This window comes from Mandrillus leucophaeus, unplaced genomic scaffold (genome assembly GCF_000951045.1).
Source record: "Mandrillus leucophaeus isolate KB7577 unplaced genomic scaffold, Mleu.le_1.0 Scaffold68, whole genome shotgun sequence".
Classification (NCBI taxonomy): domain Eukaryota; kingdom Metazoa; phylum Chordata; class Mammalia; order Primates; family Cercopithecidae; genus Mandrillus; species Mandrillus leucophaeus.
The window spans coordinates 1501784-1527278 of record NW_012107363.1 but is presented as its reverse complement, the minus strand read 5'-3'; the positions used below and the strand labels follow the sequence as shown (position 1 = coordinate 1527278).

General features: G+C 41.3%; 1 protein-coding gene across 1 annotated transcript in view; it reads right to left on the bottom strand.

Annotated features, from left to right (window-relative positions):
* KIAA0232 (KIAA0232 ortholog) overlaps positions 1 to 25495 on the bottom strand; it is a 59275-nt gene that overhangs the window by 25616 nt on the left and 8164 nt on the right. The window contains exons 2-3 of the mRNA XM_012002158.1: positions 15814 to 15951; positions 778 to 844 (exon numbers count right to left, since the gene is read on the bottom strand). Coding sequence (XP_011857548.1) covers positions 778 to 844; positions 15814 to 15951 — 205 coding nt within the window. The remainder of the gene's footprint in view (positions 1 to 777; positions 845 to 15813; positions 15952 to 25495) is intronic.

Sequence of the window (25495 nt, the reverse complement as noted above, 5' to 3'; positions counted from 1 at the left end):
ACAATTTGCTCTATTACTTAACATGTAGGTGAGCAAGGGCTATTTCAACTAAAATAGGACAAAGGGCTATACCTTTAGTTTAGCCTAGGATACTGTCTTAGGTTACAAATAAACTGTGCCCTTAAGAGGCAGGCTCAAGGTTTGGTGGGCAGCAAAATGACCATGAAGAGGGTAAGGAAACAAGGATCCTTACCCTTAATATGAAGGTCTCATTCTTAGAGATTGCAGAAAAGTTAGAAAAAGTATGAGGAGGGTTCATATATCGAAATGACTAAATAAACTTGCCAAGTCTGTGTTTCCAAAAAAGTTGAGTCAAAACAGAAGTCCCTTCCAAACCTGAAGTAATTCATGTCTTAACATCTTAATTTAATGTCTTAATTTAGCAGTCTTAACATCAACAGGCAGATATTAACAGAGGGGCAAAGATGGCGAAAGGAAAGAGACAATATTGTTCCTGATCTCTGAGCTTCAACTTGAAGCCAACAACAACAACAAAAAACCCAAAAAACAGAAAACATGAAGTGTTTCCTATCTCTGAGGGCGCCTGTGGACTAAGTCCCTCCCTTGGTTGCAGGACTCTCTCTGAGTGACTGCTGGAACTGACACAGAAGCCACTAACATTGCTGCAGATGGAGCATGAGGCTGGCCTAGTGACACACACTGGACACAAAGACTTTGTTCTGGTTTTCTTTTCTGATCAATTCTAAGATTTTCCCCAATCCAGATTCCTCAGGAATGTAATCCTGGCATGTGTGTGCACAGCGCTTTTGACCTCACCTTGCTTACTCTGAAGGTCTTTCAGTCTGGAGCAGAGCTCCTCCACTAAAGTCTCGATACCAGAGCTCTGCGTGACAACAAAAAGACACATTAGGTTACAGCCAGGTATGTACAAATCAGGTATTTGTATACTTTTGTTTTAATACATAGGTTTTACAAATCAACCATGTTCCAAAATAAATACATTACCAATATTTACGTGAATACTACAGTTTAAAAATTACAGGTTTGTAGATACAAATTAGTATACATGCTTATTACTAATAAAGCATACTAAATGAAACTTAGCGATAAAACGTGAACATATTCATGTACCTCCCAGAATAGCTTCTGCTTTTCCAAAGGTGTGTCATCTTGTTCATGGGGCAGATTTAAGGGCCTAAATGTCCATCATATGACCAAAAGTCAGTCACCATCAAAAAGAGCATTCAATATTTATGTGAGCAAGGTCTTATACCAGACTTAAAACGAAGGAAAATCACAAAACCTCATCTTAGTTCTCTAGGAGCTCACACTCTGAAAAAAACAAGGCGATTTTTTCTTTTTCTGTTTTAAAGAAACATGAACACTCATGATTACAACGACAACAACAACAAAGGTCCAGCAAACGAAGCCAATATTGCAAGTGTGAAAGCTTTGTCTCCTTTTCAGCATCTGGATCAGATTATCGACTTCTATACAAAGCTTGGGAGTTTAAAATTTAAGGAGAGTACATAGAAGAGTCTGGATTTGGGAGGGTAAAAATAAGAGTCAACCTTTAAAGAAAAATGAATGTTGAAAACACGCACAAGCAAATAACCTTTCACTATGTAGACTTTAACTTTTAAGAGTCTCAATTTCTCACAGGAAGAAAAAAAATTTTTTTACAGTGGACAAAAAAAGTGAACTTATTTCTCAAAAACTTTAGATTTACTCAGTGAGCAAAGTCCTATTTAAACTGGAATCAAGTCTTTATTGGTGGGCATAACCCAAACAGAGGCGCGTGATGGGGAGTTCTGCTAAGCCAGTGCCCTCACTAGGCCTTGACGGGCTAAAAATAGAACTTTACCGCATTCACTTAACTCAAAATGACTCAGCACAAATATTACAGATATCCTACATAAGAAATCCCACAGTTGCACAGTTTGAGTAGCAAGAAACAGATTACAATGAAAACAGTTAATTGTAAACATCTAGAGTTACATTCTGTCCACGTCATACCACAGTTTTTAATAGGAAGATAGAAAAATAGGCCAGACAAGAGTTGCCCTTTCCTTTAGAAACACTCTTAAAAACCATGGCAGATATTAGTCATAAACACTGTTCAACTACAAACAGTTGCACCAGAAAGCATCTGCTTACCATAATGCTCAAGGTGTGACAAGGACGGCAATTATATTCCATTTCCTTCGGATCGTGAAACCAACACCAGTGTCAGCTGACACACTGCATACTGTTCTGTACAGCAAGCCTATGTCACTAGGTTTTCAAACCTAGGGCTAGTCTCCAATGCAGAACACTGAACCTCTAGGGATCGCTTATTAAATGTTTTCCAATACTCTAAAATGGGGTCCCATTTAATCAGAATGGTCATTACAACCTGGTTACTGCATATTTTTTCATGCTTTGTCTTAGAAATTAATTACATATATACACATATTTATTAATATCTGAGTAAATATGTATACTATACGAGTGATATATATGTATTTGCTGTCATATATAAACATATATATATATTTTTTTGCTCTCATATTTAAACAGCAAAATAAACTAAGAGCTTACTCCTTACTCTCTGTGTAAAAGCAAGCTCTATCAACCAGGTTTTTTTGTTCTTTTGACTACCTGTAGCATCTTATATTTTTTTAAAAAATCGGCTGGGCACAGTGGCTCACACCTGTAATCCTAGCACTTTGAGAGGCCAAGGTGGGTGGATCACTTGAGGTCAGGAGTTCAAGACTAGCCTGGTGAACATGGTGAGCATGAAGAAACCCTGTCTCTACTAAAAATACAAAAAATTAGCTGGGCGTGGTGGCAGGCACTTGTAATCCCAGCTTCTTCGGCAGCTGAGGCAGGAGAACTGCTTAAACCCAGGAGGTGGAGGTTGCAGTGAGCCGAGATCACGCCATTGCACTTTAGCCTGGGCGATAGAGCGAGATTCCATCTCAAATAAATAAATAAATAAATAATAAACAAATCAATAAAAAATAAAAAATCATGAGAACCCCAGGTCACCATCACAGCAAGCTAGGAAGCACAGAGGCACAGCAGAAGCTGTCATCGCCCTTTGTTGTCTCCTGGCAGGCGTTCCAAAGTGTTAATTTACAGCTTTAATGAGAAATTTTTATTCACTTTCCCAATTATATAAACCATTAGAAAATATTAATAATCAAATTTCAGTAGTATAGCATATCCATAAGGCCATTCAAGAATATTTTGAGAGCATACAGTATCTTAAAAAACAAAGAAAGATTAAGTTATATATTAATAACAACTCTAAGAGAGCACAAACTGTAGGTGAACAAAATGCTACCACTCCACCACTGAACTCATGAATTGCTTTTCCTAACTGTAAAATGGATAATAATCACCCACCTTCCAGTATCCAACACATGTAAAACACTCTGCAAACTGTAAGAGCACTCTAGAATCCAAATTATACTCCTCCAAACCTGCAAAGTGGCGAGCCACACACAGACACTGGCAAGTTTGAGGACACGCTCAGTGAGCAACCTTCCGAATGCATGGCCAGCCGGCCACTAGTTTACCATAAACTGGCTCATTCACATACCCAGTAAACAAACGGTTATGAGGAGCCCTGTCCTCCTGCAATTTACATGATAACCACTCTAATTTCTCTGAGAAGAGGACTCAGTGGAATGTATTTGGGTTTGGGGTTTGGAGTCATGCTGGCCTGGGTCTGAATTCTTGCCCTGCTATATTCACCGGGCAGCAAAGGACACGTGTGCCACTTCCTCTCTCTAGACCCAAGAATGACAGCACTTCTCTCCGAAGATTCAGTAGAAAAAGCTAACATGACACACGTGAGGCACCCGGAGTCCCTGTCATCTTAGTCACTTAAATGTTGGTGTCATTTCTAGATTTTGTATGTTTTTAATTTTCTACAATCTTGTTTTTTGATTTATCACTTCAAACATGCCTCTAATTTTTGCTATGATTTGATTTGGAGGTTGGAGGAGTAAAAAGATAATTAACCTAATGCATACCACCCACACCCCTCTGGATTCTCCCTGGACTTCATGGCCTGCTCCTTCTGTCTCTGACCAACACACTAGGTTCTTGCCACTGCTGTGCTCTCTGCTCCTGGCTGGGGGGTGGGGTTGAAGGGTTACATGATGATGGAGACTGAACCTCGGTCAAACACAGCAACTGGTGTCCTATTACTTCATGAGGGTCTTATTTGTTCCCTGACAAACTCCTATCACTTCCCATCTCTACAACATTTCCAGTATTTCTCCATCTTCTAAATACTTCCCATCCTTCTCAACTTGGACCTTAGCTAGTAAGTGTAAAGTAAAAGAAAGGCAATTTGACTTATTCTGCTTCACGTCTCCTCTCCATACTCAAAGGTTTCTGTGCCATATTACTCACCTTACAGTTTTATCTTTTATGGAGGGTTCATTTAGACTGGATATTCCCTAAATGCCAGACAGGTGCTGCCATAGTGTGATTACTAACATACATGATACTCAGTGTTAATTGCCTGTTCCATTTGCACATGGCTCAATGGAGTCAGAGAGATCTGGTTCTAAATTTCACCCCAGGGTCAACCACATGACCCTACATAAATCATTTACCTATCAAAGCCTCAGTTTCTACATCTGGAAAAGGGTGCTAGTATTATGGACACATTTCCTAATAGCTGGTTACTGAATTTCCTGTACTGGTCCCCTAATTTCTTTTGTCTCCAGTTCACCATTTCTTCATCTTTTTGTTCCACTTTCTGGAAGATTTCCAGAGCTGTCTTCCAAACCGTCTATTGAGTTTTTCATTTCTATTATCATGGTTATAATTTTTAAAAGATCATCTCATCCCTCAAATGTTTCTTTTTTTTTTTTTTTTTTTTTTTTTGAGACAGAGTCTCGCTCTGTCGCCCAGGCTGGAGTGCAGTGGCCGGATCTCAGCTCACTGCAAGATCTGCCTCCCGAGTTTACGCCATTCTCCTGCCTCAGCCTCCGGAGTAGCTGGGACTACAGGCACCCGCCACCTCGCCTGGCTAATTTTGTTTGTTTGTTTGTTTGTTTGTTTTAGTAGAGACGGGGTTTCACCGGGTTAGCCAGGATGGTCTCGATCTCCTGACCTCGTGATCTGCCCGTCTCAGCCTCCCAAAGTGCTGGGATTACAGGCTTGCGCCACCGCACCTGGCCTCAAATGTTTCTTCTTTACAGTAACCACTTCCTCGTTAAGAAGTCTTCCACACTTCTATCTTTGGAATATAAACCTATTTGTCAGTCAGGTACCAGAAAGGGAAGGGGGAATCACTCAGTCCCCAGTTTTCATTATGGTGTCTCATGCTTTCCCTCAGGGGTGCCTGGTATCCCAAAGTTCAAAACCTGTCTACTCAATTTCTCCAGAAAGTAACTGTCAAAGGAAAGGCTGTTACTGTAGTGCCCCCAATGAACTGCACCTCCCAGCACTTGCCTCTAGGTTGGGCCCCTCCCACGGTGACTGGGTTTCACAATAAGATGTTGCCGAGTGTGACAGATGCCCTCCTGGAATGCTACCTTCTGAGTGTTCTCCATCTGCCATGTGGGGAGAGGTCACAGCTCCCAGCCATGCTTGCTGAAGCACCAGTCACATGAGGAGAGCAATCCTGGATGTTTCAGCTCCATGTGCCCTCACAGACCCCAAGCAAGAACAGCAGAAGAACCTCCCAGCTGAGCCGTAGCTAACTCACAGAATTATGAGTAAATAAAATAGTTGTTTCAAGCCACTAAGTTTTGGGGTACTTAGTTATGCAGCAATAACTGAAGCACAGGCTTTCAAACACTCCTGTTTTCAGCCTGACCCTGCACATGGGGCTCTTTTACAGTTTTTCAGATCTTAAGTCTTCAGTTTTAAAGCGGAGTTAGAAGATTAGTGGTAGGAAACCCAACTAGATACTGATAGAACGACTACTGGTGATCACAGTAATCATTTTACTGGAAAGTAAAGGATCAATTCCATACTTTAATGACTAGAAGTTTTAAAAACCCTTTTACAATTTAGAACTAAGTTAATGTTAAGCAAATAAACAAAAGAGCACCAAGTGAGAAGACTGAGAATATGTACCAGGGTTCACAAACTCATGCCTTCAATAGCCAGAGAAGTAATACAAAGTCAAAAAAAAACCTCCCCCAAATAAAAAGCTGTTTCTGCCAAGGCCCCTGTATGAGAGCTGAGATTCCTATCCTTGAACACCAAATGGTCTACAAAAATTGGCCTGCCTCCAGCTCTCATGCACATTTGCTCTCTAGAAAATGATACAGAGTAGGAGAGAAGTATCCAATGGACAAATATCTTCAAACATGATCTAGGGCACAGATTATGTACTCTTTAGAATGCTGAAAAAAATCTGCAACAAAAAGTAGAGGATAGCAAACTGTTATAATGATTAAATAACGTGATCAATCGAGGCTTAGAAAAAGGTAGCCCTGCTCTTTAGCAGGGTGATGTAACATAAAGGGAACATGATCTAGACTCATGAGACCTGCTGTGCTATGTGAAGCTGGACACGTTATTTAACTTCTCTGAGCCTCCATTTCATCATTTTACAAAAAGAGGAAAATACTTCAGCTTGACTTAAGTCCTTCAAGTTTCCCAGTTCATTATAGCATCTTACTGATTTAGGCAAACCCCTCTCCGTTTTTTGTTTTTGTTTTTTTAATTTTTGAGATAGGATCTTGCTCTGTCACCCAGTCTGGAGTGCAGTGGTGCGATCACAGCTCACCACATCCTTGACCTAAAGGACTCATCTCCCACCTTCTCAGCCTCCCAAGTAGCTGGAACTCAGGCGTGTGCCACCACACCTGGCTTCCTTTTTCTTTCTTTCTTTTCTTTTTGCAGAGACATGATTTCTGCAAAACCCCATCTCAAACTGGTTTCAAACTGCCAGGCTCAAGCGATCCACCTGCCTCAGCCTCCCAAAGTGCTGGGATTACAGGCATAAGCCATCGCGCCCAGGCAAACCCTATTTTTTATTACATGTAAAAAAAGTCCTGTTTTTTACTTTCATATGGAGATGGCAGTTTCTTTTCCCTTTAGACATCTAACAAGTAAACTTCCTGAAGGACATTTGGCTATAGAAGCTCAGAAAGCTATGAGTTGAATATCTGGATATTATTTGTTTCACCTCATGGTTTAATTAAGAATAGTCAGAATTTAGACCAGTTATTTTTAATCTAGGAAGCATGAGCTCTTAAGGAGGCCACTAGTGGGCATGTAACAAAGTAATTCATACAAGAAAAGTTTAAGTATAACATTCTGGTTAGGTCCATAGCTTTCATCACATACTCCAGTCTATAAGGGTGTAACAGTTAAAAAAAAAACCACTGACTTCAATCTAGTAATCTAAGTATACACGCAAGAAAAAGCACTGTACACACACACAAGGATAAGCGCGTAACAATGTTCCTTTCGGTGGGGCGCGGTGGCTCACAATTGTAATTCCAGCACTTTGGGAGGCTGAGGTGGGCGGATCACGAGGTCAAGAGATCAAGACCATCCTGGCCAACGTGATGAAACCCCGTCTCTACTAAGAATACAAAAATTAGCTGGGCCTAGTGTTGTGTGCCTGTAGTCCCAGCTACTCGGGAGGCTGAGGCAGAGAATCGCTTGAACCCGGGAGGCGGAGGCTGCAGTGAGCTGAGATCACGTCACTGCACTCCAGCCTGGTACAGAGCGAGACTCCGTTTAAAAAACAAAAAACAAGAATGTTCCTTTCTACATTCTTCATAACAGCCCCAAATGAGAAGCAATTAAAAGGCCCATTACTGGGAGAATAAACAGTGTTACATAGTTCACAATGCACAACTATTTAGGAATGAAGACATTATAAGATCATGTTATCAATATAGATAAAATTTTAAAACTTTTAACTAAAAGAAGTTACAGAAACATATAGAGTATGGTATAATTTATAGAAAATTTAAGTACATGCAAAATCATGCTATGAGTATTTGTGTACATCTTCAAACAATATTTAGTAAACATACGAAAACAAGCATGGGAAAGCCAAACACCAAGCTGCGTATAGCGGTAACCTGAGAGGGATGAGGAGGAAAGTCATGAGGAAAGGGCACACGGGTCTCCAGCTGTGCTCCCAACACCTGGCTTCTTCAACTTCAATGGACACACAGGGATTCACTGGGCCGTCATTTGGCCCCTTCTGCTCCTCAAACTCTCAATCTGTTTTCATACCCCAGCCCTTAACCCCACACGTGTCTATTTTATAGTGCCTCCCTCTCAAATTTTTACAGCAGCCCCTTCCACTTCTGTGTCTGTTCTCACATTCTCACTTCTCAACATCTGAAAGATCAGAAAATTTCCTGTAAAAAAATCCCAATTTTCTACCTTTTCTAAAAAGAGATCAGAAGAATTGGGCTAGATAAACAAAAAGAAAATGGTCTATTTCATGCCTGGTCCTCATAAACCACTCTACCCCACCAACCCTAGACATGCATATTCAGTTTATTCCGCTGCCTGTTCAAAAATCTCCACTTAGCTATCTCCTAGGAGGCATCTCATAGGTTAATCCTTATTCATACCACAAAGAAGTTCCTTTCCTAGGTTCCTTTTCCTTAGTAAATGAAAATTACTTTTTTTTTGGAGACCGAGTCTCGTTCTGTCACCTGGGCTGGAGTGCAGTGGCACGATCTTGGCTCCACCTCCCAGTTCAAGCGATTCTCCCACCTCAGCCTCCTAAGTAGCTGGGACTACAGGCATGCACCAATACACCCAGATAATTTTTTGTTTGTTTGTTTGAGATGGAGTCTTGCTCTGTCGCCCAGGCTGCAGTGCAGTGGTGCGATCTCGGCTCAAGGCAACCTCCGCCTCCTGGGTTCAAGTGATTCTCCTGTCTCAGCCTCCCAGGTAGCTGGGATTATGGGCGGGTGCCATCATGTCCAGCTAATTTTTGTATTTTTAGTAGAGACGGGGTTTTGCCATGTTGGCCAAGCTGATCTCAAACTCCTGACCTCAAGTGATCTGCCTGCCTCCCAAAGTGCTGGGATTACAGGCATGAGCCACTGTGCCCAGCTGGGAATGACATTCTTGCAGTTGCTCAGATCAAAACCCTTGGCTGTCTTTCTTGTCTCCTCCTCTTATCTCTACCCCACATCCAATCCTGTTAGTTTCATCTTCAAAAACAGACGCAGAATCCTCCAGCCATCTGCCTTCTGGAGCCCTGCAATTGCATCTTCACTGAGGGCTTGCAATCTGCCCTCTGTCCCTCCAGCACAGCTCACTTACCCTGTGTAGTTAGTCTCAGTGCAGCAACCAGTATGCTCTCTGATCAGTATCTGATTGGCAAGTAAGTCAGGTTGCACTACTCCTCTCCAAATCCTAACACTTCACAGCTGCACAGGGGAAAAGCCCAAGTCCCTAGTATGGCCCGTGAGTTTCCTCAAATGCTCCAGCTCCACTGCCATCTATATACCCAAAGAGATAGGACTTAGGCTTCCTCAGGCAGGACTGGCTGTGATCACACAACTGTGAGTGTTCACAGCTTTAGTAATCGCTGGCTTCTTCTGAGGGGTTCTGGTCTGTAGAGAGCACAGCATCACTTCTTGCAATGTACATAATGCATTCAGATAGGCACCTCACACATTGTAAGCGCTCAATAAATGTTATCATTGTATGACGCTCTTAGTATTACCCAGAAAAGGTTGGGCTCAACAGTCCATGTGTCAGGACACAGTATATAGTCATCCCTATATTGAGTAGGTTCCAGGACCCCCTGAGGATACCAAAATCTGTAGATGTTCAAGTTCCTTATATAAAATGGCAAAATATTTGCATATAACCTACACACATCCTCCTATATATTTTAAATTATTTCTAAATGACACATAATACCTAATACAATGTAAATGCTATGGGTGTAGTTGTTATACTGCATTTTTAAGGGAATGACAGGAAAAAAGTCTATACATGTTCAGCACAGACACAATCATCCATTTTTTCCCAAATATCTTTGATCAACTGTTGGTTACCTCCACAGATGTAGAACTCATGGGTATGAAGGGCCAACTATATACGGTCAAAATTAACCTTGAAGGTAAACACTGCCATGACATACTTTTCATGGTTTTTTGTACATATAACCCTGTACAGCATATAAATAATGCATATGCAAAATACTAAGATATACTCTGTACTTTTACTGGCAAAAAGAATTTTACTGGTAGACTTAGCTCAATGTGAGAATATAAACAAGTGAATGTTAGGACTTAGGGTGTAAGTCCTCTCTAAGGCTCTTTAAATAACAATGGGGCTGGTCAGCTCCCCAGAGTAAGCTGCAGTGCTGCTACTTTCAAAACTAACAACCCCAGAAGAATGGTATTATGAAAGAGTTATTGCATTTTAACTTTATTCACTCCCCAAACAGGACCTCATTAAGTTTCTAATCTTCTAACCACCCTCAAAGTGGGAGATAAAGTACTAGTTCTGATTCAGTGTTAAGTGGCTCAATAAAACAAATATAAGTAGTTATTTTTTTAAAGGGGGAAATGAAGAGAGGTTTGCATACATTTAACAAATATCAGGTATATGCCAGGTCCACTGATAACAGGAATGAAACAGACAGCTTAGGATAATCACCTAAAAAATATACATCTAGGGGAGGGCTGAATTGCCTATGACTGATTCATAATACCATTCCTCTTTACAGACCCCATTACTAACTGCAATCAAAGCATATGCAAAATATTTTAACGAAAATGAACACCCAGAGACATGCATGTTATTTGCATATGTAAATGAAAGGGAATTAGCCAAGGCAGTTTTCAGTGGGACCTAACAACCAATAAAGCCCATCAAAGGTCATGATTCCCTGGAGAAATAAATCTTCAATTGCTCAGCCAACCTTTACACGGGGACAGCCACATTTTAATCAATGTATAAAATTACATTCTGATGCAACTGAATTGCCCTCTGTTTTGGCAATGTCTCTCATAAAATAATGAGCTGAGCAGGGCAAGAGAAGTGCTATAATGTGGGGTACAACTTGTTACAAGGATAAAGTGGAGGCACAGTGTAGTATCACAAGCATGTAAGTGGAGCCAGAGAAGTAAGCCATTCTCCTTAAACCATGACACCAGTGAATAGTCTGATAACTATGGATGCTTTTACAGAAACAGTTCACACTGTAACTATAATAGTCACATACACATATAATAGTCACATACACATGAGAAAATAATTCACCTCACATGTAATGCATAACATCACCACTACTTCCTACCTACACTTATATCTAACGTAATAATATAACCTACATCATTGTCTTTTATTTGCCATTAACATTTTAATCTACTAGATTATAAACTTGGATTGTTAGTGGTTTTTGATTGCGACCAATTGGTAGTGACTGTCTAAAGAGCTGTACTGAAAAGCGCTTTTACGAGGGCATTTGGACTGGATGGGAAAGCAGAGCACACACGATACCATAAACACGGCCATCCTCAGGAAATTAGCATACTTCATATGCAAACACTCATGACAAAAACAGAAAATAAAATTTTGCATTATAATTTTCGATGGAGGTCCTCTTTGCTCCTTTCTTTCCATTGAAGCCAATGGACAGATTATAAAAAGAAACCCAGGGGACACACAGATGGCCTACCATCCTAAACTACCATACATTGATTCTTTCTATTGCAGTAGGCAATAATTAAAGAGGGTTCTTTTCATTGGCTCCCCAAGAGGCGGGTGAGCTGGTTTAAGGCAGTGGTGCCCAATCTTTTTGGCACCAGGGACTGGTTTCGTGGAAGACAATTATTCCACAGACCCAGCAGGTAGGCTTGGGGTTCGGGATGAAACTTCCACCTCAGGCATTAGATTCTCATAAGGAGCATTCACCCTAGATCCCTCACGTGCTCAGTCCACAATAGGGTTCATGCTTCTATGAGAATCTAAGGCCACCGGTGCGGATCTCACAAGAGGCGGAGCTCAGGCAGTAAAGCTTGCTAAAGCTTGCTCGCTGTTCACCTCCTGCTGTGCAGCCCAGCTCCTAACAGGCTATGGACCTGTACCTGTCCATGGCCCGGGGGCTGGGGACACCTGGTTTAAAGGGTCTATAGATTGATGCACAAACAACAGCACATGGCTCTGGAGCAGGAACTGGGACTTGAAGACTCTCCTCATTCATTCCATAAGTAATTACTGAGCATTTGGTTATGCCTGGCACATTCACTTCCTCAGCTAATTTTAATTTGGTAAGATTTTTAAAAAATCATTGTAAGGAAAAAGGAATCCGACATTTTTTTTTTTTTTAAATAAAATGAGAAGGAAAGAGCAAGGAAGTACAAATATGCTTTATTGGGGTTGAAAATAAAAATCCCGCCTATGACAGCCAGGCAAAGGAAAGCATTTTCCCAAAGCAATAACCTAAAGAATCAAAGATCTCTGTAAGCCACAACTATTCCCTTGCACTGTTTCTACCTCATACTAAGTTCCTCACCTCACACAACATACTCGGTTAGTATGAATTACACGCAAACTCAACAAGCTACAGGAGAAGGGTCTTGCATTACTCATACAAGGTTTTTATACTCTTCATCTTTTCACAGCTGATTTCAGCTGCCCTTGTCATTTCCTCAGCTTAACCGTGAGTCAAAGGCTAGGCTCATTTCTCAGCAACTTTGGTCCAAAGAAGAAATAAGATCCTTTCTCAGTTTGAAACTGCACTACCCATATTTTCTTTCCGACTACAACTCAGCAGTTTCTTTGGATTTTACTCAAATAATTTACCTGAATTAACTTCTCATTTGTTTAAAAAAAAAAAAAAAATCTGCGTTCTGAATTCCTTTAAAAGCTCTAAATTACTTTACCAATCTACAAATTATCAATTTACTCCCCTTCAGTGTCATAAAGAAAACGCCATTTTGGCCGGGCATGGTGGTTCAGGCCTGTAATCTCTGCAGTTTGGGAGGCCTAGGCGAGAGGATGTCTTGAGCCCAGGAGTTCAAGATCAGCCTGGGCAACACAGGGAGACCCTGTCCCTATATTTTTTTAAATTAAAAGAAAAAAACAAAAAACCCACTACTTTAACCACAAAGTTTTCTCTGCAGTTTTCTCTGCGCACGTCACTCACAGTCCCTGCTGAAGTGATGAACCTCCAGGCAGCCCTGCTCCCTCAACCAGGGCTTATCAAATCAGGCTGGCTCAAGCCTGATCAAGCCTAGGCTCAATCACCTGGCTCAAGCCCAGCCAATCAGATTCTCTCTCTAGATGAATGGTGTTGGACAGTAGAGTTCCATGGTCACGCTGGGCTGGAAGCTGGAATGGCCATTCTTCACTATGTGCTAAAGCAGAGAAAACCAGAGTTTGGACAGAGAGGGAATGACCCCGACTCAGGTACAGAAGGAAATGAGAGACTGCAGGTTGGTTGTTACTGAAAGTGACTTTGTCTATCACATAATTCCCAGTTCAGCTCTCTCTTGAGGCTGCTATACTTCTAGCACTTGGCTTCAGTAAGACATCCCTGTATCCTTTACATATATTTCTATTTTTCCTTAAACCAGGTTAATTATGTTCCTAATTGTTGTAATGAAATGGTGCCTAAGATAGCTGTATGTATAAGTGGTAACTTCCAAACTCCTATTCCATGCTGTATGAAGCAGCAACTTTAAGAAATTAAGAAGTTGGCCAGGCGCGGTGGCTCACGCCTGTAATCCCAACACTTTGGGAGGCGGAAGCAGGTGGATCACCTGAGGCCAGGAGTTCGAGACCAGCCTGGCCAACATGGTAAAACCCCATCACTACTAAAAAATACCAAAATTAGCTGGGCATGGTAGTGCATGCCTGTAATCCCAGCTACTTGGGAGGCTGAGGCAGGAGAATCACTTGAACCCAGGAGGTGGAGGTTGCAGTGAGCCAGGACTGTGCCACTGCATTCCAGTCTGGGTGACAGAGTAAGACTCTGTCGTCTAAAAAAAAAAAAAAAAAAAAAGAAATTAAGAAGTTAAAGTTAAAAAATCAGAGGTGGGGGAGAAGAAAACAGCAGGGAAGAGAAAAAATAATCGGATGAAAGGGTAGGCTTTTAAAAAATGAATGTTAGATTCATTTAAAAACATCAGTACCTTTCATATGATAAGCACTCACTGTGCTAGGCGGTAAGAGATAAAAAAAGATGGGGCACTCATGGTCCTTGCGCCCAGTGAGCACAGTCAAATGAGTAATTGCAATTTAGGATGTGAGGGCCATGTTATTTGAGGTCTACACAATGTATCATGAGTATATGGCCAGGGGAGTCAGGCATTCAGAGACAGTTCTTTTTTTTATTTTTTTGAGACACAGTCTCCCTCTGTCGCCCAGGTTGGAGTATGGTGGCGCGATCCTGGCTCATTGTAACCTCTGCCTCCCAGGTTCAAGCGATTCTCCTGCCTCAGCCTGCCAAGTAGCTGGGATTACAGCATGCACCACCATGCCCAGGTAATTTTTGCATTTTTAGTAGAGATGGGGTTTCACTATGTTGGACCAGGCTGGTCTCGAACTTCTGACCTCAGGTGATCCTCCCGCCTTGGCCTTCCCAAGTGCTGGGATTACAGGTGTTGAGCCACTGTTCCTAGCCTCAGAGATAATTTGGAGTTGGATGAGAACAGAAAGGTAGGAAACACTAAACAAATAAGCGTTAGAAACCATTTGCATCAGTGGCAGCCAGACAGAATAAACTTCTGCAGATTGCAAAGATAACAAAGCCAACGATGGCAACACGAGACCATTCAACAATTAGTTCAGGAAGGAAGTTTCTGGAGGTCGGAGTCCGCTCAGTTTGGCCTTGCATCATAAAGGTACTTAAACCATACTGTCTCACATAGCATGGTCAAAGCAAAATAATTCTTTCAGTAGTCGTGATCTCACAGATTACATCTTAGAGTGAATAATAAAATAAGAATTCATAATATTAACTGCAAAAGATACTTTGTTATTTCAGGAAACTGAAAGACATGAGAAATATTTTATATGAAATGTTAAAAGAATAAAATAATCTTGTAATATTTCCTAAAAACAAAAAAATATATAAATCATATGCCAATATAGTACTTTTGAAGTGTCTGAACTGCTATTCCCTTCTAGGAATGTATTCAAATGTAATAATACAGACCACAGAAAAACCCCACATAAAATATTTTAGACAGCATAACAAAAAAAATCAAGAGCAGGCCGGGCGTGATGGCTCATGCCTGTAATCTCAGCACTTTGGGAGGCAACGGCAGGCAGATCACCTGAGATCAGGAGTTCAAGACCAGCCTGGCCAACATGGTGAAACCCCGTCTCTACTAAAAAATGCAAAAACATTAGCCAGGCATGGTGGCACATGCCTGTAATTCTGCCTACTCAGGAGGCTGAATTGCTTAAACCTGGGAGGCAGAGGTTGCAGTGGAGCGAGATCACACCACTGCATTCCAGCCTGGGCAACAGAGTGAGACGCTGTCTTAAAACAAAACAAAACAAAAAAATCAAGAGCAAGGTAAACATCCAGTAATAAAGATTATAATATTATACTGTTGTTGAAATATCATTTGATGAAATGCATCTTAGCCACTAAAAAGAATAAAGACAATGTAATAACAGGATGAAATAGTCAAGTCGGAAAAAGGATATAAAATTTTGTGTATACTCTTAATTAGAGTAGCACATATAAAAGAAAAGCTTATAAAACTTCAGAAAATATGGAAAAATACTATAGAAGAAAAGTAGTAATGTTCACGTTACTTTGTAAGATAAATAAGTAGTTTGTTTTCCCAATTTTTGGAGGTCAAGTTGTCCTATCTGTAAACTTAAAACACCCCTTCTTTTATTCTCTTAAGTGTTAGAAATAAAATGTAAACTTACTTCATCAGAAGCAGATCGAAGACACTGGACAGCAGCCTGTTTTTTCATTTCTTCTAGAGTTAGATCTGAACATTTTTTCTTACTCTTTCCCCATTTCTTATAAGCTCCTTTTTCCCAGCCCAGGAAGATGTCATTCTCCTGTAATGAAATTGCACCAGGTTAAATGACCAAGGCTAACGTGGACACTACTATATTCCACCTACCACACATACTCAGTCACAAAAAGGCCTCTTGCATTTCCATACAAATTTTAGGATCAGCTTGTCTATTTCTGCGATGAAGGGAGCTGGGATTTCAAGAGGGATTGTACTGATTCTGTAAAACACCTTGGGGTGTACTGCCATCTTAACAGCATTGTTTTCTGATCACAAACATGAGATGTTTTCTATTTATTTAGGTCTTCTTCGATTTCTTTCAAAGATGCTTTATAGTTTCTGGTGCACAAGTCTTGCACTTTTGTCAAATTTTTTCTTAAGCATTATATTCTTTTTTATATTATTGCAAATGGAGTTTTTTCTTAATTTCATTCCTTAGGATTTTCTCTATATTCTATACAAGATCATGTCATATGTGACTAGAGTCTTACTTCTTCCTTTTCAATTTGGATGTCTTTTCCTTACCTAACTGCCCTGTTAATGCTGATTTATAATAAAAGTTTATGTATTTCATCTTTGAAAATGTCTTCACACAAATAGAAATTGCCAAATGCTGGTATTAATCCACAAGCATGAGTTTAACTGAACATAATTTGGTTAGAAGGCATTTAGAGAATTCTTTTAAATTCGTATCTTGATATTTGCCTTCTAGCATGTCAGTATATTGTAGATTAATACTAAGGAATGAAAGTTAATGAAAGCTCCTTGCTAACTTAAGTAGGCAAACAGATTCTGAGATAAAGAAATTTCCTTTGCACTGTGTATCAAGGTATGAAAAGTGCTGCTGGAACAGCAGTTGGAGCCTGGACAACTTATTCATGATAAATTTGTGTGGGGATGGAGATTTCACTTCTTGTTTTAACTTTTGACAGAATAAAAAAAGTATGAAGCAGCCTGACATTTTTATGATTCAAAGAATGTTAGAGTGACTTTATCACATTATAAATTTTGTATACAAGTTCTGTTTTGCCTTGTAATTTTAGGTTGAATTAAGAAACATCAAATCTGTAGCAAAAGTTACATAAACAATAGTATATTACACACACTTGTTTGCATTCTGTTATTTATACTTATATTTGAGAGGTCCCTCGTGCTATTTTTTTTCTGGCTTAAGGTACTGTGTTAATGTATCATAACTTAACCAAAATTTAACAGCACTGAATTGTTAATCACAGTTTAAAGACATGACTATAAAAAGAGCCGAGATGTTTCTATTTCACTTATTGTTATCCTTGTAGTCTCCTATCCTGTACTATTAAAAGTCTACTTATGGCTGGGGGCGATGGCTCATGCCTGTAATCCCAGCACTTTGGGAGGCAGAGGTGGGTGGATCACGAGGTCAGGAGTGTCTCAAAAAAAAAAAAGTCTGCTTATACATAAACATAAAATATGAGACATTTCTCAAATAGTTACTCAGAAAGTCCTAATCTTAAAGAAAGAACATAATTATCAAGTACCAAAAGCGGATACAACTAAAGAACTCCCCAGCATGAGAGTCTATTATCAGGTACTTTTCTAGACACTACAGGGAGGTCACGTAAGGCTAGAGTTCTGGTTGACTTTCCCATGCTGTCTGTATCAAAACGGAGACTGGGAACTGGGGGAGAAAAAGCACACGCCACTTGGAAATCCATCAGCAGTCACCGGAGGCTCGCTGCTGAGCGTACGCCCCTGCCTAGCAGTGCCTAAATGACCAAAACCACAATGTGTCCGCATGGGATTAACACTACCCCCATCATCCCTTGGGCCACAAAGATTGGCCCAGAGAGAGGCACGTGGCCAATCAGAAATGCACATTTCATGGTTCTTGCTGGGAATGTAGGGAACATGACCTCTGGACAGTGTGTGAGAATATGATCTCAGAAACATGCTCATTATCACTGCCCTTTACCCTATAAGGAGCTGGTTGCAAAACCAAGCTGACAAAAAGTGGTAGGCAGAGAGGCAGAGCAGAAGCCTGAATGACACTGGGAAGCTCTGAATCAAACCTAGCAGGGGGCTAGCCCAACGTCTGGACTTTTAGTTATTTAAGCCTTTTTTCCCCCTTCAGCCAATTTCGGCAAAACTTTTGGTGACTTGTGAATTAGATACAGTCAGATTCTGAGAGCATTCAGTAATAATCTACTGATATATTACTCAAAAGAACCCTTATTTGCCCCTAAAAGATGAGCCACTCCAATCAAACAAGCATAATTTCAGGTTAACTATATTCCTGTTTTTCCTACTAGGTCTTTAGCCCACAGTGATGACCTCCTCACTGACCTCCCTGCCTTCAGTGGCCCAAGCCCGTCTGCCCATTGCTATGCCATTAAGTCCTGCTGGCTAAATAGATCTACAGGTCTTTTGTCTCTAGGACATAACTAGAAATGCCCTCGCACAGCACATCAGTCTCTTCAGGGTCTGTTTCCCGCGGGCCTGCCCCACTCTGACCTTCGACTACCCACTCCTGACCTTACAGCACCAGGCCCCTCCTACTTCTGTGTCTTTGTACACACTATTCCTTTATCCTTCCTTCAAGGTGATTCCTACACTGGTAGTTGTCACTCAGGGACCATCCCTAGTTTTCTCTGTATTGATGCATTCACATTTGCACATAAAAGCAGAAATGTCAGTTTTAAAACAGGAATATTTATATTCAAAACTCTATTCCATGAGAACATTTTACACACACACGAAGTGTTAATGGTGTCTTGGGAAGTATATGAATTTGTGTACCAATCGCTAGCACCAATTCTCACTCTGAAATTATTTTCATATTCCTTATGTATAAAATTTTATATATTTTCTTCTGCCTAACGTAAGTGCTAACGCAAAATCTAAACCTGATGGCGATGGGAAAAAAATTTAATCAATTTTCATATAAGAAATAAAACTAATCTTATTAATCAAGGTCATTCCTAGAAGCTTGAGAGGAAGAATTCTTAGTTTTATTTTTTATTTCTGAGACAGAGTCTTGCTCTGTAACCCAGGATGGAGTGCAGTGGTGTGATCTTGATTCATTGCAACCTCTGCTTCCCAGGTTCAAGAGATTCTCCTGCCTCAGCCTGAGTAGCTGGGATTGCAGGCGTGCACCATCACACCTGGCTAATTTCTGTATTTTTAGTGGAGATGGGGTTTCGCCACGTTGGCCGGGCTAGTCTTGAACTCCTGGTTTCAAGTGATCCGTCTGCCTCGGTCTCCCAAAGTGCTAGGATTACAGGCGTGAGTCACCTCACCTGGCCAGCTTTATTTTAAATGTATCAATTCATTAACTATCAAAAACATGTATTAGCTTCAAGCAACCTTTATAACAATTTTGAAATGGACTTTGTCTCAAAAAAAAAAAAAAAAAAAAGCTGCTTTGAAAGTACAAGTCAGTTCCACCCCAACATCAATCCTCAGGGGTAACTATTGTCAACAGTTGGCATATATCTTAACAGATTTATTTATTTATTTATTTATTTATTTAGAGGTGGGGTCTCTGTCGCCCAGGCTGGAGTGCAGTGGCACCATCTCGGCTCACTGCAAGCTCCGCCTCCAGGGTTCACACCATTCTCCTGCCTCAGCCTCCAGAGTAGCTGGGACTACGGGTGCCCGCCACCACGCCCAGCTAACTTTTTGTATTTTTAGTAGAGACGGGGTTTCACCGTGTTAGCCAGGATGGTCTCGATCTCCTTAGCTATGATCCGCTGCCTCAGCCTCCCAAAGTGCTGGGATTACAGGTGTGAGCCACCGCACCCGGCCAACAGATTTATTTTAAATGTGGAATTCATCCCACATAGCAGAGCATATACAATGTAAATGTACAGTTTTAAGAATAATAATATATCTATCAGGTAACAGTCAGACCTAGAATACTCCCAGTAACCTTAGAAGCCTCATGTGTCAAAAGCTATCTTTAGGCTGGGCATGGTGGCTCACGCCTATAATCCTAGCAATTTGGGAGGCAGAGGTGGGCAGATCACTTGAGCCCAGGAGTTTGAGAACAGCCTGCCCAACATGGCGAAACTCTGACTCCACAAAAAATACAAAAATTAGCTGGGCATGGTGGTGCGCACCTGTAGTCCCAGCTACTCGGGAGGCTGAGGTGAGAGGACTGCTTGAGCCTGGGAGGTGGAGGCTGCAGTGAGCAGAGATCAGGCCACTGTGCTCCAGTCTGGGTGATAGAGTAAGACCCTCTCTCAAAAAAAAAAAGCAAAAAAAAAAAAGCTATCTTTGTTATCCTAATACTTACTAGTTTGGGTAAGATCTTTTAGAATGGAGATAATTTTTCTCAGAATCTGAAAGGTATTGCTCCATATACTCTCAAATGCAACACTGTAAGTTAGAAATCCTAATTCTACAGAATGGGAGAAAATTTCTGCAATCTACCCATCTGACAAAGGGCTAATATCCAGAATCTACAAAGAACTCAGATTTACAAAAAAAAAACAACCCCATCAAAAAGTAGGCAAAGGGTATCAACAGACACTTCTCAAAAGAAGACATTTATGCAGCCAACAGATACATGAAAAAATGCTCACCATCACTGGCCATCAGATAAATGTAAATCAAAACCACAATGAGATACTATCTCACACCAGTTAGAATGGCGATCATTTAAAAGTCAAGAAACAACAGATGCTGGAGAGGATGTGGAGAAACAGGAATGCTTTTACACTATTGGTGGGACTGTAAACTAGTTCAACCATTGTGGAAGACAGTGTGGTGATCCCTCAAGGATCTAGAACTAGAAATACCATTTGACCCAGCCATCCCATTACTGGGTATATACCCAAAGGATTATAAGTCATGCTGCTATAAAGACACACACACACGTATGTTTATTGCAGCACTGTTCACAACAGCAAAGACTTGGAACCAATCCAAATGCCCATCAATGACAGACCGGATAAAGAAAATGTGGCACACATACACCACGGAATACTATGCGGCCATAAAAAAGGATGAGTTCATGTCCTTTGCAGGGACATGGATGAAGCTGGAAACCATCATTCTCAGCAAAATATCACAAGGACAGAAAACCAGACACCACATGTTCTCACTCATCAGTGGGAGTTGAACAATGAGAACACATGGACACAGGGAGGGGAACATCACACACTGGGGCCTGTTGAGGGCTGTGGGGCTGGGGGAGGGATAGCATTAGAGATATACCTAATGTAATGACAAGTTGATGGGTGCAGCAAACCAACATGGTACATGTATACCTAAGAAACAAACCTGCATGTTGTGCACATGTACCCTAGAACTTAAAAGTATACTACTAATAAAAACAAATCCTAATTCGTTGGGCAAGGCTTGTTTTCTCTTTGGAAAAATCGTAGCTGTTTCTTTGTCCTTGCTGGTCTAAAATTTCAAAACCAAGCACCTTGACAGAGTGGTGGTTCTACCATCAAGAGAGTGATGCTTCTTCCCCTTGAACCTGTGTGGGCTCCAGTCGGCTCAACTAACAGAGTGCAATGGAAGTGATTCTAAGTGACTTTCAAGGCTAGGTAGTAAAAAGGTCTTAAGCTTCTGCCTGATTCTCTTGGGCTACTTGCTTTGAGGGACCCAGCCAACCACATAAGCCTAGCTACCTCCTGACCCACATGAAGAGGCTCTGGTCAACAATCCCAGCTGCATCCAGCCCTCCAGCACACCTGCCAAAGTGACAGACATGTCAGTAAAGCTATCTTGGGCCTTCTAGCTCAGCCCATCTGTCAGCTGAGTACCAATGAGTGACTTTGGGTGAATCACCCAACTAAGCCCTGCCCAAATTCCTTACTTACAGATTCTGTCATGTGATAGTAGTGTTGTTGTTGTTTTAATGCTACTAAGTTTTGGGGTAGTTTCTTAGGCAACAACACTCTTAGCACAAACAAAAGTATTTCTTTTGTACTAAGCAACTCTCTTTTAAACTCAAGAGAATCACCCCAGCCCTCCCATTATACCTTTCACAGTGAACAAATCCAGGTTCATTCTATCTATCTATATGTACCATCAAAAGATTTTTACTTTAGTTTCCTAAAATTTGTTTTTTTAACCTGGTCATCATGTCACAAAAAATAACAGCAATTGCCACTGGAATTTGTCAGTCTTAAAGAATACCCTTTCAAGGGACCCAATTGCGTCAAAGGTAATAATTACATCCAGAAATATTATAGTGACCATGTTTGCTGAACACATAATTAGGATATATGGCAGGGCCAAATATTTCAAATTGAGATTGTTAGGGTAAATGTTGGAAATACCGTATCAGCAGCTTATCTCTGCCTCTAATAAATGCATTAGCCTACCTGCTAGAAGAGGAGTAGTTAATAGGAAAATAACTATTTGAAGGAAAGGTTTGTATGAATAGCAATAATAATAGCAATAGTTGTCAATATTTACTGAGCACTTACTTTATGTCTAGTATTCCTCTAACTATATTATCGGTACATAAAATGATGCCTGGCACCTATATGGTCAATAAATCAATCTCCTTTAATCCTCAGTAATGATATCAGATATGCACGTAATTTGTACAATTTATAAATGAAAAGACAGCTGTAGTGCCAGCTACTTGGAAGGCTGAGACAGGAGGACCCTTGAGGCCAAGAGCTCTGAGAGACTCTGCACTCCAGCCTGGGTGAAAGAGCAAGACCCTATCTCTAAAATAATAATAATAATAATAACAATAAAGAAATGGAGAGTCAGGCATAGAGATGTTAACTTGTCCAAGTCAGTGATCTAAGTTGGAAAGTAAAGAAGGTGGGGTTAGAACAGGTCTTCAGACTCCATCCAAGGCCTACGTTCTTAACAATGTGATACTGACTTATAGTAAGGGGGGGAATCTCAAAAGGGAGAGAGAGAACAGGAGGCTGGGGGTCTGACAGTCGCTTGGGATAAAAGTCAAGGTGCTATTAAAGGAAATTTTGGTCTGGATCAGTGGTACAAGTTTTTTCACCCTATAACCCTTCTGATACCTCCTGCTTAATTCTTCATGAATTATTCAGTAATGTACACGCTATTTCATACCCACCACCCAGAATGGTTTTGTCACTATCGGAGTCAAAGCAAATACTGGCTTCCATCAGTAGCATGGACACATTCTTTTTCTTTTTTTTTTTGAGATGGAGTCTCACTCTGTTGCCTAGGCTGGAGTGCCGTGGCACAATCATGGCTCACTGCAGCCTCGACCTCCCCGGGCTCAGGTGATCCTCCCACCTCAGACTCCCAAGTAGCTGAGACTACAGGCACACACCACCATGCCTGGCTAATTTTTGTATTATTTGTAGAGACAGGGCTTCTACATGTTGCCCAGGCTAGTTTCAAACTCCTGGGCTCAAGCAATAGCATAGAATAATTCTCAGGAAGTTTTCAGGGATAGGGAAGGTTCTAGAAAGATACTCCTGGCTTCCTTCCTGGAGCTCTGAAATGCTGATTTGAAATAAGAGACTAAAAATAGGAAGTGTTGTTTAAATGCAAACAACGCTTGTGATGTAGAAGGTATTTAATTAAAGTCTGTTGAATAAATGTTTGTTGAAATACAGTGTATGCAGTGACACACACGAGGAGCGCTTTATGGTCAGACTTTTATAGTTCCTATAGTTAAAGATTCCAATAAACTCTAACAGGAAACACCGCAGATGCTAGCTTTCCAAAAAGCGAAACGCTGAACAGGACACGCTACAGGAGTGTGTTACAAATAGGCTGAAGGAGCAAATGAGCTTCGCTGAGTGAAGAGGGGATGAGTCTCGCCTAGCAATCAGGGCTGGGATTATTATTATACAACTTGTGGGCAAGTACGGATAACGTAATCATCCAGTTACGTTTCTAGAAGGATGGACTCTGAGCTAGAAGATACAATTTGATTAGGGGATTTAAAACCAGCAACAGTAACTTCTCTGCAGGGCAGGCCCCAGTATGTGATTATGGGGTCTACACCCACTCCTAGCATGCTTCCCTCCTACGCATAAGTCACTGCCTGAGAAAGAAGCATATGGCTATCCATTTGTCTAATACGTATCTGAGCCTCTTGTATATTCCAGGAACTGTTTTAAGGGCTGGGAATCCAACAGAAAACAGCAGAAAAGGTCCCCAACTTTGGCTGGGCGTGTGGCCCACTTCTGTAATCCCAGCACTTTGGGAGGCCAAGGCAGGCGGATCACTTGAGGTCAGGAGTTGGAGATCAGCCTAGCCAACATGGTGAAACCCCATCTCTACTAAAAATATAAAAATTAGCCGGGCATGGTGGCGGGCACCTGTAATGGCAGCTAATCATGTGGCTGAGGCAGAAGAATTGCCTGAACCCAGGAGGTAGAGGTTGCAGTGAGCCAAGATCACGCCACCACACTCCAGCCTGGGTAACAGAGCAAGAGTCCCTCTCCAAAAAAAAAAAAAAAAAAGAATTACATAATTACATACGCCAGTAGGAGAGACATAGTTAAATCACAAGTAATCATATAATTTCAGATAATAAAAAATGTCATGAAGAAAAATAAAGCAAGTAAGAGGGTTAAGAATGGGAGGCTTCTATTTTAAATACAGTGGGTCAGGGAAAGACTGAGGATAAGACAAAATACATATCAAAACCAAACTATGCCATTAAACAAAGAAATACTCTCTGTTAAAAAGTAATTGGTGGTAGCACAACTCTCTTGCCCAGATTAACTAGAAAAGCCAGTAGCGACACAAAGCCAAACCAAACCCACATCACCTGCTCCAGGGCATCAGAGCCCTGCTGAGGTGCCAGGCCTTGAGAAGACAGTGAATGCCAAGGGCAGGGTAGGTGTGGGCACAGGGCACTGACATCTGCAGCTGCTTCCTTCCTAGGGAAATGTGCTGACCTCGGTCCAGGCCAAGAGACTGAGAAAAAGGTGGCCCTTCAAAGAGACAAAGAAAGCAGCAGAAGAGGGAGAGCGCCGGAGACACAAGACGCCAGGAACCAAGGAAGAAGAAGGGGTCGGAAGCAGAGGCCACTCTGCCGGACTCCCCTCTGAACACGCGAGGAATTCTGAAGCTGTGTGGGACACGAGGTGGGCTTCTGGGTTGCCAGTCATCTTCTATTTCTGTGTGTGGTTATAGTTACAGGGATATGATCTTTGCGAAAATTCATCAAGTTGTACATTTTTCTGTATGCATTTTATGCCTCAATAAAAAGTTTAGGGGGAAAAAACCTCCTACTCTCGTACAGAATGCATGGTTGTTCTCTATCTGGAACAGTCAGTAACGTTCTGGGAGTCCTAAGATCTAAAAAAGAAAATGTAACAGTCCAACAACACCTAAAGCCATCACTCAGATGGAGGGGCCATCATGAAAGGATAATTTTTGAGGCGATCTGCAAAAAAAACTCCTAGAGAAAGAGAACAAAATCGGCCCGGCGCGGTGGCTCACGCCTGTAATCCCAGCACTTTGGGAGGCCGAGGCGAGTAGATCACGAGCTCAGGAGATCGAGACCATCCTGGGTAACACGGTGAAACCCCGTCTCTACTAAAAACACAAAAAATTAGCAGGGCGTGGTGGTGGGCACCTGTAGTCCCAGCTACTCGTGAGGCTGAGGCAGGAGAATGGTGTGAACCCGGGAG